The 16,484-nt window shown below is 39.5% G+C and overlaps 1 protein-coding gene across 1 annotated transcript in view; it reads left to right on the top strand.

Moving 5' to 3' along the window:
- The first annotated feature begins 424 nt into the window (after positions 1-424).
- ERBB2 (erb-b2 receptor tyrosine kinase 2) overlaps positions 425-16,484 on the top strand; it is a 92,416-nt gene continuing 76,356 nt past the window's right edge. The window contains exon 1 of the mRNA XM_063459083.1: positions 425-642. Coding sequence (XP_063315153.1) covers positions 576-642 — 67 coding nt within the window. The 5' untranslated portion in view covers positions 425-575. The remainder of the gene's footprint in view (positions 643-16,484) is intronic.

The following is a 16,484-nucleotide window of genomic DNA, read 5'->3' as shown; positions in this document are numbered from 1 at the left end:
AAGACCTCAATGACCACTTCAAATCCCTGAAGTGGTTATGGTATTCGGTGTAACCCTTTAAAAGTGTGGAAAACATCCTTGGCTGAACACATAATCAAAGAACTGTGAACTAAATTTTAAAAAGAAATTGAAAAAACAAACAAAAGGCTTTTTTTTTCTAGAAGGAATTTACAATCTACAGTAAAGCAGCATTCTAAAGAACACAACAATATAGAACAGCAATATCTCACTGCTTCGAAAAACAAATATCTAGTGACCCAGAAGAATTTAGGGTACACAGTGTAACCTGCAGGGCAGTAAGGGCAGTAAGACACACACACAGCTTGCATGCAAAGCAAGTGAGTGCCACTCCTATGTAGGGCATTTGTAACTCTCAGCTGGCCCCCGCCTCTCCCTCCCTCCCTCTCCCCTCCCTGCAGGAAGTGTTGTGTAGGAATGAAGCAGGACAGCTTAGGAGTGACTTGAAAAAACTTTCTAGGGAGAGAGAATCAGCCTACAACAAGAAAAGAAAAAAAGTGATTTAGTTCTGGCAGAGAGAAGGCTGGCAAACATGGCACTCAGGGTGCACTGACAGGATGGGTCTACAGCCATGGATCTGGGGTCTTTGTGCCCTGTTTATCCAGGGGGCTCTCTGCACAGAAGGTAGGTGGGTGTGCTATAGGAAGATACAATGTGTCTTGTTGAAGGTTATAGAATTCATTGCGTAATTGACGCACTCTGGCTAAGTTGTGGATCAGATCACTGAGGGGTGCTACTAAATGCATGGCTTATGCAGACTTTATTTTTGGGTTTGTGTCAGTAAACACCGGGGTGAAGTGTTTTTTTTTTGGGGGGGGGGGGGGGGGGGAGTGAGGGGGCAGGGTGGCCCTATTTTCACAATGAAAGAGCATGCACAGACATTAGAAAATTGAGGGGATTAAGATTTGCCCTCCCTCATGTCAAAATATTAACCTGACAGTGTGGACAATATAGCAATAGAATGTGTTTATTTAGCCTGTGAACAAGCATGAGGTTAGAAGTTTGTGGTCTGTTTGTGTATTATGAGGAGGTTAGAGTGTATGTTCTTATGTTTTATAATAGGAGGAGGTGATAGATATGTGATATAATGTCTTTGTATAAGTAGGTGATAGGTGTGTATTCTGACTGTATATATTAGGAGGTTTTCTAATGTATGTATGTATTAGGAAAAGGAGGGGGTATGTGTCCTACTATCGGTGTATTAGCAGAAGTTGAGAGGTATGTGTCCTACTGTCGGTGTGTTAGAAGATGAGAGGTTTGTGTCCTCCTGCTATCTGTGTATTAGCAGAAATTGAGAGGTATGGGCCCTGATGTCTGTGTATTAGGAGATGGTGAGCGGTATGTGTCCTGATATCTGTGTATTAGAAGATGAGAGGTATGTGTCCTGCTATCTGTGTATTAGGAGACGGTGAGAGGTATGTGTCCTGATGTCTGTGTATTAGAAGATGAGAGGTATGTGTCCTGCTATCTGTGTATTAGGAGGAGATGAGAGGTATGTGTCCTGATGTCTGTGTATTAGGAGGAGATGAGAGGTATGTGTCCTGATGTCTGTGTATTAGGAGGAGGTGAGAGGTATGTGTCCTGCTATCTGTGTATTAGGAGAAGTTGAGAGGTATGTGTCCTGATATCTGTGTATTAGAAGATGAGAGGTATGTGTCCTGCTATCTGTGTATTATGAGGAGGTGAGAGGTATGTGTCCTGATATCTGTGTATTAGGAGATGAGAGGTATGTGTCCTGCTATCTGTGTATTAGGAGGAGGTGAGAGGTGTGTGTCCTGATGACTATTTAACATCAGGAGGTGAGAGGTATGTTTTGATGCCTGTTTATTAGGAGGAGGTATGTCTATTGGTTTACCTGCGAACACTTACATTTAACAGAGATGGTAAACATAAAAATGAAATCTGGAAAATCTTACCAACAACAAAAGGGTGAAAACACAATACAAAATGTTTTTGTCTACAGCCAATTCAAAAAGGCACAACATGCAAACAGTAGAAGTGTAAAATAATGACCCTGTTTAGAATGTAAGTGATAGGTAAGTGTTGGGAGTAAATCTCAGCATACAGGTTTAGTGGCAATGCTAGGTGTAAGGATAAAAGTTCGAACAAGCAGTTCAAGGAAGACTAGATCCCACGGCTTCTTATCTGCAAATAGTGTCTAAATGGGTTAATCTCGCAGGCGCATACCTTAGGATTTATTAAAAATGTACACAACAGCATTACAAGTGCATGTCTGCTTATATGTGTGTATATATATATATTCCGTATTAATTTATAAAGATGTACATCTTTGATTGTATTATCTGTGTATGCACAGCATAGTCACAACGTTTTACTATTATACTTTTATTATTATTACGTCTATATTTATTTGCGGCAAAATTTGCCAAGCAGGTAATAAAGTTAAATTGGAGAATTTTTTTTTAAAGCCTAAAATTTGCAATTGTCTACAATCCCCAGTGAATTTGTGAGTAGATCCATCACTGTATTGATGTATGCTGTCATACTAAAAATCTGTGGGTCAACACCATTGTCACCGTTTATACTTATGGTCCTTCATTTGCCTGTCATCTTTTTTTTTTTGTCACTGTACAGCGCTACAAAATAGGTTGGTGCCCTATGTAGCAAAAATATAACAGTGGTTATAAAAAATAACAGTGGTAAATATTGAAGAGTTCATTATGTCAGACTCAACATCCTGATACAAAATGAAATTTACACCAGGGAACAGAGTATTGCAGACCATGTTAAAGGAACACTATAGTGTTCGGAAGAAAACCCTGTATTCTTAATGCTATAGTGTTTGCATTTAGTTTAATGTCCCACCAAATCTAAATAAAAGGACCGAGATCCAGTCCCTGCAGCCACTTGATCTGCCTCCCACAACGTCACATTGATTTTTTTCTCTTGTCCAATCCAATGCTTTTCATAGAGAAGCATCGGGGGACTTAAAGCGCATGCGCGGCCACTACTTAACTCCTCCAATGATATGGAAGTTAGCTGTGAAAACAGAGTTTGACTCCATTCTCACAGTTGAGCCACCTCTAATGGCTGTCAAGAAGACAACCCCTATAGGTGTTTTCAACCTTGCTATGAAAGCATTGTTGAATCTACTAAATGTCAATGTTTAATATTGCATGGTTACAACTAAAGACCCACTGCACCCAGACCTCTTTATTGAGATGAAGTGGTCTGGGTGCCTTTAGTGTTCCTTTACTGTCAGTGTAGCCCCCACGTTATCCTTATTGTGCAGAACATCAAAGGGCTGTCTGCATTCCTCACAACAGGGGATTTTATTGATTTGAGAATTTTGCAAAAGTAGCCGATATGGAAAAAATCTCCAACTCTGATAAATTTTAGATCTTATCCCACCAACTTTTTTTGGATTATGTTTTTGAATTGTGTTCTCAAGTGACCACAACTTCAAAAAGTACATAAACATATGTACGAAGCTGCACACATCATTATGAATGGTATCGGTATCACAATGCAGAGCAGCATGCATTTTTATCAGTGTAAAGACCCCGGTATCTCTACAGAGAGCAACATGCGATATCATTAGTTTTTAATTTCCTGTAGCACAATATAGTGCAGCATACATCATTATGTGTGTAGAACAGCATGCATCATTATTGCCAGTGCAGACAGCCAGCAACATAATATAGAGCAACATGCATCATTTTGTATCAGTGTATAGACAACTTTAAAAATTGAGCATCATTATTCTTAATGTATAGACACATTGTATAAATTATTCCCATACAGAGCATCATCCATCATCGTCATCAACATGAATAGCACAGAGAAAATTCGCACAGCCCCTAAACATATTCACTCACAAACTTTTATTCACTATGTTGGGAGTTGCTGGGAATTCAACGTGAAATCAAATTTTAGGTCCCTAGCGGAGAGATGCATTTTTATATATAAAATGGTGACGAATACTAGAATCAAAACTAGGGACTGATTTACAAAATGCGGGGCACTTGGCAGCTATTAAAGTGCATAGATCAAGATATGTCACCTAGATATTTCTAGGTTAACCAGGATGCTGGTGTCGAATTGGTGGTATGTCGTACAATGTACAGGTAGACAGAGGTCTCTTTGTCCTGCAAATAATATTGTCCATATGGATGTGACCTCCCACTATCACCATGCTAAGTATGACCTCTGACCTATAAGGTGAGATAAGTGCCCTATAGTCCTATATTGTGAGCAGTGCCACAAGCATTGCAGAAAGGTATTATCTGTGTGCGGAACACAGCATCAAATAACATTAACATGGAAAATAGTTTTAAAGGCACTCTGAGAAACAGTCAGGTAGTAAGATCAGAACCCTAGGGGTACGGTGTAAAATACTGGTATTGCAGGTTAAATCGAGGTAACTTACCTTGCGTATAGTAGGTGCAATACTTGTGTCCTGGTTATTTACTAGAGTAAGAATTCTGAATTAATTTCAAAGGCTAGAGTAGCCAAACAAAAGCATAGATTATTTTTTCTATTTTGACCTTAAATTTGAAATTCTATGTATGTTCTATGTATGTTTCAATGGCACCTGTGTTATAGGAAGAGGCGAGAGTCATATTTACCCTGATACACGTGTATTAGACGTAGATGGACGATAAGTGGTCTGTTATATATATTAGGCTGATGTGAAAGATATGTCCTGTCTGTGTATTAGGATGTGAGTGGTATGTGCTTGATACTTTTGTGTTAGGACAGGGCTCGACAAATCCCGGGTGCCAGGTCGCCATGGCGACTAGCAATTTTGCCCTGGCGTCTGGGATTTGTCAGCCTTTTACCTAAAGTGGCCGGCTGGGTAAACAATGGAGCCGGCTAGCTGCCCGCTTGCTAAGGGAGCGTTGTAGCCGGCCGCCCTGGGAGGTATGGAGGCGGCCGGCTCAGGAAGCTGTGGCAAAATGTTGGCTAGCTGGGACTATAGGGTGGGAGATGGTTTTGTGCACATTTTGCAATTCTATTTCCAATTCTTTACAATTCAAACCTCATTGAATAAGCTGCACTATAGTTTGGTGTCCTTATTTTTTATTTAGAACAATAAAAACACGCACAACCTAAAAATATAAAAACAAAGGGGAGACCACAATAGTGTAGATAAAAAACAAAAAAATTACATGAAAAAAAGTAAAATGCACAAACGTAAGGATAAAAAGGTGGGGTATGCAATATCTAAGGTATTATTGCCACAAGCCCCTGACGAAGTCATTAAGACGAAACGCGTAGGGTGGCAGGATTTCTACATTTGCTGACTGTTTTATTGTGGACTCTAATATCTACTTTGCCTTCAAACCCTGATGGTTATTCTTTTTCCTGACTGGGAAGACGTCAAGTGATCTGATGAGCCTTTTTACTACTCTTATTTAATTCCATTCTGGAATAGGAGAAGAAAAGAAGCACCTGAAGAGATTTTGTATACCCCGCCTTTTTATCCTTACGTTTGTGAGTGCATTTTAGTTTTTTTCATGTCATTTTTTTGTTTTTTTATCTACACTATTGTGATCTCCCTTTGTTTTTATATTTTTAGGTTGTGCATTTTTTTATCGTTCTATATTTATGGTTTAGAAGACATTGAGGAGTGTTCGCACTTCCTATTTTACGGGGTAATTTATATCGATTTTATTTTCCCCTTCTTATAGCCACAAGGGTTTTCTTTGCACTTGGTGCAAATCATTTTTTTGCTTATTTTTATTTAAAAAGAAGGATTCTTTGTTTTACTGGATAAAATTACTGAAAATGTTCGGTTTTACTTTGCAAAGGCAAATTGTATCCATTTGTAACTCTCGAGTGGCAAAATTGCATTTCTTTATGTTTGCCCGAAAAATAGTTACAACAGAGAAATGCGAACAATTAGTCATGGATTCCTGAAATTGTAAACTTCTAAACGAGTTACTTGTCACTGGCAAACTCACTCCTTCCAATGAAAACCACTTTGGGTACCAAAAACGCAAGAATGCATCGGTTTTATTTGGTAAGCTGTCAAGCAGATGCTATTTGCATAAAATGCAAAAAACTAATTTAGCGTCATAGCTCCACCTCTTGTACCTCGTCCAAAAGGACACACTGAGACACCTAGCACTAAATGTATAATTGTACAAGGCTGTCTCATTCTAGGATGTGAGAGGCACACATTCAGAAAAGAGTATCGTTTGACTTCACATTATGGGCAAGAAATTTTTTTTTTTAGAATTAACTGTTTGTAACTCTTTTAAAGGAACACTTCAATGTAAAAATAATAAACTGTTTAGAGCACCGCCCATTTTGGCACTTAAAGGGTTAAGAATCCATTAAGCTCACCTTTTTTTTTTGCAGGACTGTAAAAAGCCTACTCGTTGCAGCTCTAATCCATCTCTTGTGAAATCAGTTTTACCGATGATGCGTTCGATCAGATGCTTCTTATAGAAAAGTATTAGGAGACGTGGTGCATGCGCAACATTCGCTTTTCGGCCACCAACAATTGAATTGAAACCCATGCTTCTCAATGAGCTACAGTTCAAAGCAAGTGAGGAAGGAAACTGTCCCTGCCGTCTTCTTGTCTTCTCGACAGCGGGAGGTTTTACTAAGGAGATTTCTAAAAGTTTCTATTTCTTTAGAAATCATCACTTTTACAAAATAAGCCAGAAAGGACATGTAGTTACCCTTTAATGTAGTTCAGTAAGCTAAAGTGTTTCAGGGGACTAAGGAGTCCTTTTAAAAACAGATGCTAAAATGGATCAGACGTAATCAAACTTAAAAATGTCATTATAGAACATTGCTGTGACGCTGTCAGTTTAAATGATCCTGCATTGTACAATTACATTTCCACATTATTAAACCCCTGCTGTACATGCACATGCATGTTGTTGTAAAGTGTGTAGCATATTGTTGCTTTGGCACAGAATATGAGCCTGTGCAAACGGTCCAGCTGAGGTCAGAGTATGCGCGGGTGGTAATGGGCATTGCGCCACATTTGTAAGGACAGGATTTTGCGGAGGAGAACTTTTAGGAGTATTTGAATTGTGATATTGGAGGATGTGAGAATACTGAGAGACGGGAAGAAGAGATCCGGAGCTGGGGAAAAAAAGCCGTTAAAATGAGAACTAGAAAGGAACTAGGGTTTAGCTCATGATCGTATTTACCTTCTGAACCAGCATAGCATTAGATTGTAAACTATATCGATCAATATCTTATTAATCTAAAACATCTTGCGCCTTACCCCTTTCCTCCTCATGTGTAATAGATTGAGCAAAAAGCACAGAACAGTGTATACTAGCAGCATGTTAAGGCTTATTATACCTCCCAACATTGGGAGGTATGCCAACGGGAGAGGGCATAGCAGTGGGGCGAAGTTCTCATGCCATCTTTGTGATTTGAACTCTGTATCGTTGTTTAATTTCTATGTACGTCCCTGTGGTACACACACACATTGAAGGAGATTAAATAACCCATGATTACGTGAAAGTGTGCAATAATACCAGAATATAATGATATCATAACTCATGGCCAATTTTTATCCAGAATTCACAGACTCCTTGCGGGAATGATGGTCTTTAACAGTCTATCTACGTCATGAAAATTCTTTTCTCTTGCAAATATAACCGAATATATATTTTTGATACATATGTGGAACAAGCAACTGTTTGCAAATGTATATATTATGATCTATGGTCATTTAGCAGCAATATTGATTTTCTACGATACCGGCTACTTTACTAAGTGTGAGTGTTGTGGTCTTCCAATGATCCACCTGCTGTTTTCTCTGTAAAGGTGCTACTGATGCGGACATGGGATGCTGTCACAATCAATCAGAGTGACAGGGTATTGCCTATAGAGTGATTAGTCAACAAATCATAAATAAATGTCAAATTTTAGGCCCAAATTAGTCGAATCAGAAAAACCAAGACAGCTTGGTTATTTTGACTGACAATTTGAAAACTGTTTTTGAATTTCCTAATAATTCACACTTTAGTGAATAAACCTTCGTAATGTCATAAGTCATTAAAGGATTAATTTGTCATCGTACAGGCTATTTCCTGTAGGCACAATGGGTTTCCCTCCACTGTTTAGCAGGCAGAAAGTGTGTGGTTTGTTAGTAACCAGCAGGACAATGGAGAGCAAATATTGTAATTGTAATGCTATGCTGCATGATGCATTTGTTGTTTATGTGGATCCAATTAAAGGGAAAATCTGTTCACCCTAAATAACCGAAAAATGAGACGCTTTCGTCTGTCCACACAATAACGTCTTATCAGTCCATGCTGGGATTAATTATTAATCACTCTGCTATCCTGGGATCACACACACCTAAAACTAGGCACAAAGAATACTGGGTTTAAATAATTCAATTGGGAAGCCAGAAATGTACTTCTAAAACTTGCAGGCTATTTACTAAAGTGAGATTTCAAAATTACCGTCAGAGCAGCTAAACTGAAAGCATTGCTGACTGTTAAAATTTCCGGTTCGGCCATTGTGAACTTAAATGGTCACCAGAACAACTACAGCTTGTTGTATTTGTTTTGGTGAGAATAATCAGTTCCTTCAGGCTTTTTTGCTGTCTTTTCAGAGAAAATGAAGTGTTTACATTACAGCCTATGGATACCTCCAGTGGCCACTCCTCAGACGGCTGTTAGAGGTGCTTCCTGGGACAGTGCTGCACAGTGTGACTGACATTCAGTGTCTCCACCCTCTGCGTAGAGACAATGAACTTTCCTCATAGAGATGCATTGATTCTTTAGATGGTGGTTTTAACACTATACATCTTTGTTTTCCTGACCCTGTAGTTCTCATTTAAATGTGAAATTCACGTGGAATTGACATTGAATATTCACTTTAGTGAATAACCCTTTTAGCATCACAACGTAAGCACAAGCGCTACGGAATCTGTTGGCGCTATATAAATGGCGATAATAATATATATATATATATATATATATATATTCACAGGGTGCCACTCCATACTTTCTCTCAGCCTCTAGACTCAGACTCGGTTTAATATTGATCTCTAGACTCAGTCTCATATTACAGCCATGCTGTGTTAATAAAGTAAATTTTCAAAATATCTCCTTGGTTTTGTGTTGTTGGGGTACAGTGGCAAAAGATAAATGAGTTGGCTAGTTGTGTGACATTGAGATGGAGTTTATTGTATTTTTGAAAGCATGCCTAAAAGGGTATGTGTCTGTCAATTATTGACTATTTGAGTGACAGATATGAACACCCCTGGTACGGAAAACATCAACATTTTACCAGACTGCTATACTTAAAATCCTAACTTTTTAAACTATAGAGAATTGTATCAAACCCGAATAAAGAGAGAGACATTAAAGAGACACTAGTTATCTGCAAATTCTGAGTTCTTCTGTGAAACCTTTTAATCAGTCACAGAATGCAAAATTGCATGAATTGAAAGGACTAGGGGTCAACAGCAGCGATTGTGACAATTTTTATAGGGATGCTTATAAAATGTACATCCTGCAGGGGACACCACACTTACCATGAGGATGCCTTGATAAAAAACAGGATAGCAGGACTGCATTATAAATCAGTGCTAACTCATTACAGCATGCTAGCCATATAGAAACTGGCTGGATGGAATTTGTACCCAGCTTACAATTCCGAGGAACAGACATTGAGCCATTGATTAGTGTGTTAAACTTTGAGCGCTATGTGCTGATAAGGTGAGGTAGAGGCAGACTCGAGGACATATCGTGGCATGGTGCCATATTTTGAAGAATAGAACGTGTCTCATATATAGTACAAACCACATACAATCTCAGCTGCGGAGTGTGTCCTGACTGCATGGTGTGTGGTTGTCTTAGTGGATAGCAGCTGGGGAATAGATTATATTTTATCAGCATGTTCTCAATTCTCCACTGTAGAATGTGCTCTTAATGATTAGACTCCATAGATCCCTATCATATACCCAATATATTCAACCTGCAGTGTGTACCCCATTGGGTACTTATAAAATGGCTAATATGCACTTCAACACTTTTTCCAAGCCAGTTTAGTGGGTGGGGAGTCACTGATTGGCTGAGTGTCAACTGACTGGTGGCACTCAACGCTTCCTGAATCTGAACATTCAGAAGCCGGGGGGCAGTGGACAACACCGCTGGAGGCAACTTTGGGGTTGAACCGTTATCCCCTTGAGATAAAAGTGCCTCCAGAGGCCTCTGGGCTCCAGTACAAATTCATTTAGGTAAGATGTTTTGGTGCCTGGAGTGTCCCTTTAATGTCAAATATTTTATGGTGTTTGATACCAAGTATTAGTACTAAGGAAAATTACACGTTTTCATTGTCTTTCAACAATACTTATGGCATTTTCTGTTCAGCAAATGAAGGGCCTATATCAACAATTTAGCAGTTACAATGTCTCCAGATAGGATTTCTTAATGGACACATTAATGGAGTGATTCTTCCCACATCAAATACAACAGCCAAAACTGTTTTCAACAAACTAAGGGGTACTCCAACTGAAAATACTGTTTTTATAAAACACTGCTTTTGGGTGACAAAACCATTGCTAAATAAAGTGCTTAATATATATATATATATTTATTTATTTTTTAAATGAAGAAACAAAGGAAAAACTTATCTGCAATCCAATGATGCCACGACCAAGTTCTCCCTGCAGCCTAATTTTTTGATGACTCCCCCTTACTGCAGGTAGAGGCAAGTCCAGGGCCAGGGAAACAGGATGACTTGGGACGGCACTCAGGGGGAAGTCTGTGCTGTTATTGGTTGTCTGTCATGCAATGCGTGCTGACAACAGATGCCCAATATGCACAGAATTAACATCAACATTAAGGAGGGCACTATCCAATAGCAACAAAAAGGTAGATCCCCATATGTTTTAAAACTGCAACTTGATGCTTTGTCATTCTAGAAACATTCTAAAGGCATGCAAAGCATCATGGGAGTTGTAGTTCCACAACATCTGGGGATCTACCTTTTGGGCACCCCTGCCTTACAGCATGTAGTGAGACTTATGTCTAATTCTCACAAAGATAGGACAGTCACAGAGTCGGACTATCTGTTACCACTCTTAGCAACCCAGCAACATGGGCGAAATGCGTTGATCAAGTATGGCATGTATTTAAATTGGAGCATATGTACAGAAACTTTCTTTAAAAATTCAAGAGAGCAAAGATAGAGATCCTTGTATACACCTCCCTCCTTTTCTGGTTTTTCTTATTTCCCTACTCCCCATTAACTTTTCACGTAGATTTTATGCTAAAAATGAAACTTAAAGGACCACTATAGGCATCCTGACTCCTTCAGCTCAATGAAGTGGTCTGGGTGCTAGATTCCCCTAGTTTTAAATCTACAGCTGAAAACATAGCAGAGAAAAAACATAGCAGTTTTCAGAGAAATTGCTATGTTTACACTGCAGGGTTAATCCAGTCTCCCTGACAGCCACTAGACGCCGCTTCCACAATTTACACTGAGTAAATCACACTTATTTGACGCTGGAAAGATCCTCCAAAAAAGATCCCTACAGGAAAGCATTTAGTAATGCTTTCCTATAGGCAGGTTTGAATGCGCACGCGCCTCTGGCCGAGCATGCGTATTCAGCTCCACTCGGCAGCTGACGTCGACGGGGGAGGAGAGGTCACCTATGCCGAGGGAGCCCGGCGCTGGATTAGGGTACGTTTTAACCCCTTCAGCACCGAGGGAGGGGGGCACTCCAAGAGCCTACAGCGCCAGGAAAGCGGGTTTGTTTTCCTGGCACTATAGGATTCCTTTAAAGAGGAACTATCCCTTCTTTGGATTTGACATCATTGAGTAAGACATTGAAATCACATATAACTTGTGTTAACCTTTTTTGTTTTCATTAAAAGGTTTAGCAAAATACACCATAATCCTTTTTAGATGAGGCAAACGGAGGAGTAAATTTGTACATTTAGTTTTGTTTTTCATTCCTCAAATAAAGCAACTGTTTAATGTGAGGATAAGTGAACATAATGCTAAAAATACTCGGTAGTCACAGGTCCCCTTTAAAATTACTGTGTTACCGCGACAGAAAAAAAAAGAAAGAAAATTAAAGGAATTGTCATGGCTGCCATGTAGGGATTTGCTTCCTGTCCCAAATGTGTTAAATTCATCAATGCAAAAGGAGCTTATGACAATATAATCTTCAACTTTCCCACAATGCTGCGCATAGTTTCATTGTAAGCTCACGGGCAGGGCCCTCTACCTGTTGTATCGGTCTGTTCTTCTTGTATTGTCTTTTTCCCAATTGTACAGCGCTGCAGAATATGTTTGGCACTTTATAAATACCAGTAATAAATAATACATAAAAATTGCTTCCCAGAATGCCAACGCAGGTATTGCTTGAAGGGACATTCCAGATACCTAAAGCGCTTTAGCTTCGAAGAGTGTGTCTGTTCATTTTACAGAAAGTCCAGATTTCAAAAGAATCCGGCACTTTTAGATGTGAACCTAGTTACTCCCTCCTGTCTGTCAATCAGACAACCGATCCTGTTACTTCCTGGTTGTTTACCTCAGTTGAACCAAACTTAAGGCAATTACCTAGAGCGCCTGAATGGCAATTACTTCTCATCGAGCTGCATTACGAAGTCTGTGATTGGACAGCCACAGAAAGATTTCAATTTTTTTGGGTATTTTGTTTTATTTTGGGCAATGTAATGTCTGTAGTCACCATATTTGCACGTCAAATACATGTGATAAAGCTAAAATCTGAAGGTGTTGTTATCACTTCTCAGTTTTTTTTGTTTTTTTTTAATTCTTTATTTTTGCAATGCATATGATGGTAACATACAGGCACGTGGTACCCCAAAGGCAATCCGCATGCACATTTCAAAGCAAAGAGTGTATAACATGGAAATCATTAGGGTATGGTAGGACAATGCACTTTTTCTATATTTTTGAACAGGCTTAAATCATAGTGAAGTAAATAGCTTGAAAAGTTGTAACAAGTTAAGGCTAGCTGTGTCATAGTAGAGAGGTATCCAAGAGTTAATAGGGCTTTTGTAAAGACCTGACACTGGGTATTAATAGAACAAGTCATAGCAACTAGCAGAGGCAATAAACATAATAATACTAAAGAATAATAAAGAAAATAAATGCAATCTACGATCACGCTGGTGAGGGATATATCTGGCTGATACCCTGGTTGCATTAGGTCATTTGTGAGTCCGCTTGTGGTGTTCAGCCTATGCCGCATAGAGGCCATGTAAAGCGTTGTCGCCCGGTACCAGTCTCTGCGTCCCCCTCCTGTTCTTTCCGTGTGCGGTGTCTGGGCAGAATGGGATGTGATCTCCGAGTGCTGTTGGGCTTACACACCCTGCGGTTTAAGGGGACTGTCTCTGATTTGTGCCGTACTCGCTGGGGAAGTCTGGAGCTCTGCGGTCGAGGTGGGTAGAGATGTCCTCGCTGGTGGTCTGGTCGGTAATGCGTTGCCCACTGTTGTGGCTTCTTGTACTTTCTCCTGTTGATGGTCGTGCGGGGGGGGGGTGTTTTTTCTTACCGCTTTGTTTTACAGGCTGACCCCCGGTAGCTGCTGGGCTTCCCGCCGGCTTATAGTGTAGCTTTCTGGGTTGTTCTCCCTCAGGAGATCGATGTGGTGGCTCCGCAAGACGAGCTTCCAACTTGGCCCAGAAGCTGGCAAAGATCGCGTCCAAGCGCTCCAGCACATGTTCGGCGGCCCCTCCTCTAGCCTCCATGGGCTGATGCAGGCATGTTTGTTGGGGCTTATGCATGGCCGCCATTTTAGGTGATCCGGCCTCGTGCAGGCTTTGTGAGGCGGTAATCGCTTAGGGTTGGTGTAGGCGTCAGCCAGTGGATACCGGGATGACCCCCGCCGGTCCAGAGGGGGGGGGGAGGGATAGTTTTATTCCCGGGTCTGCTCGAGTTGTCCAAGGTGCCTGGGGAGCGGCCGTCTCCCCAAGATCAGGCTTGTGCAGGCCGCAAGTCGCTAGCAGGACGTTCCGGGGTCGGACAGGCACCCAGCGGGTATCCACCGGTGCACCGTCGGCCCGTCAATAAGGTGAGTGCGCCCTGCAGTCTGGTTTATGGGCAACCCAGGTATTAGTCTAGTTTTTTAGGCCCTGTTGCAGGAGCTCTTGTAGAGCACGTCTGGCTGCCTTAGCTGTCAGGCTCCGCCCCCCCACTTCTCAGTTTTTAAAGGTAGAATCTTCATAGAAATCCCATATTATTTTATTGCAATTCCAAACAAATCATAAGACTAAATATGGACCACTTTGTCTTATTAAAGCGTTAATTTTTTTGTAAAAAAATGGCGAATAGAAGCGACTCAGTCACCTTCTTTGTGCCACATCCTGGCAATTCCCATCAGCTGTTGTGATTGTACATTTAGTTTTGTTTTTCATTCCTCAAATAAAGCAACTGTTTAATGTGAGGATAAGTGAACATAATGCTAAATATACTCGGTAGTCACAGGTCCCCTTTAAAATGACTGTGTTACCGCGACACAAAAAAAAAGAAAGAAAATTAAAGGAATTGTCATGGCTGCCATGTAGGGATTTGCTTCCTGTCCCAAATGTGTTAAATTCATCAATGCAAAAGGAGCTTATGACAATATAATCTTCAACTTTCCCACAATGCTGCACATAGTTTCATTGTAAGCTCACGGGCAAGGCCCTCTACCTGTTGTATCGGTCTGTTCTTCTTGTATTGCAATTGTACAGCGCTGCAGAATAGGTTTGGCACTTTATAAATACCAGTAATAAATAATACATAAAAATTGTTTCCCAGAATGCCAACGCAGGTATTGCTTGAAGGGACATTCCAGATACCTAAAGCGCTTTAGCTTCGAAGAGTGTGTCTGTTCATTTTACAGAAAGTCCAGATTTCAAAAGAATCCGGCACTTTTAGATGTGAACCTAGTTACTCCCTCCTGTCTGTCAATCAGACAACCGATCCTGTTACTTCCTGGTTGTTTACCTCAGTTGAACCAAACTTAAGGCAATTACCTAGAGCGCCTGAATGGCAATTACTTCTCATCGAGCTGCATTACGAAGTCTGTGATTGGACAGCCACAGAAAGATTTAATTTTTTTTTTGGTATTTTGTTTTATTTTGGGCAATGTAATGTCCTTAGTCACCATATTTTCACGTCAAATACATGTGATAAAGCTAAAATCTGAAGGTGTTGTTATCACTTCTCAGTTTTTAAAGGTAGAATCTTAATAAAAAGCCCATATTGTTTTATTGCAATTCCAAACAAATCACAAGACTAAATATGGACCAATTTGTCTTATTAAAGCGTTTATTTTTTGTAAAAAAATGGCGATAGAAGCTACTCAGTCACCTTCTTTGTGCCACATCCTGGCAATTCCCATCAGCTGGTGTGATTGACACAAGCATCTCTCTTCTCAACATTGTTAATTTTGCCGGCAAATTTCAATTTGGTTTTAGTCATAGTCTTTTAAATAAAAAGCCATTTTAGTTTTAGTCGTATTTTAGTCACCTGAATTGTTTTAGTTTTAGTCATATTTTAGTCACCTGAATTGTTAATTTTAGTCGACTAAATCTAAAATTTTAGTCAACTAATATTTGACTGAAATAGTTAGTCGACCAAATTAACACTGCTTCTCATTCCCCTTTGATACTTGTGAGCAGATCTGTCAGCTAACATCATGGCAAAAATCCAAAGAACATTCAAGTGGCAGTGTGACAGTATTGTTTTAATCCATAGAGGAAAACCCATTTATAGATTGATTTTAGAATCAATCCATTTGTAAAAGCTCAGAGCATTTTTTATAATTGATGCATATACAGGAAGACTTTGCTTTCAAAACATATGGGGCTTATTCGCTAAACTGTAGAATTATGTATGGAAAACAAAATTGCCAATGTATGTCCTTTTTCATTTTTGCTAAATTTACCATATGTTACAAAACAGAATTTGCAAAATGTAGTAGAAAAATTGTGTTGAAAAAAATGTACATTTCTCACACTCCGAGATTGTAAACTGATATAACTTAGCAAATACTGGTTTCCGTGAGGAGTGTAAACATATAAACGTATCTACTTCCTTCTCAGACTGATGTAATAAAATTACTCAGAGTTCAATTGAATTATAAAGCGAAAATTAGGGCCTCGATTTAATTAATTTTGGACAAACATAAAATGATGGGGTCTTTTTTTTTTGTTTCAAAATATTACAATATCAAAAATGATATCATATATAAAAAATATATTTTCATAATATTAAATCATTTGAAAAGCTTACCTAACAAAATTAAATCGGGGCCCATTTTAGTACGGGACTAGGTCATTCTTCATTTCACTGTTTGCAAGCTGAACTGATCACTGTCAGCAGTAAAGCACAATATGTCGATTTTAGTAATCTGAAAAAGAGACATTCTTAAAGGGACACTCTAGACACCATTACCACCACATCTTATTAAAGTAGTTATGGTGACTAAAGTCTTCTGGCAGTGGCTCGAAGTTTATTGTTAAACTATTTGTGAACTTTTTGACAATGAAGAA

Source organism: Pelobates fuscus, chromosome 6 (genome assembly GCF_036172605.1).
Source record: "Pelobates fuscus isolate aPelFus1 chromosome 6, aPelFus1.pri, whole genome shotgun sequence".
Classification (NCBI taxonomy): Eukaryota; Metazoa; Chordata; class Amphibia; order Anura; family Pelobatidae; genus Pelobates; species Pelobates fuscus.
The sequence above is the reverse complement of the archived record's forward strand: the minus strand, read 5'-3'. Positions and strand labels throughout refer to the sequence as shown.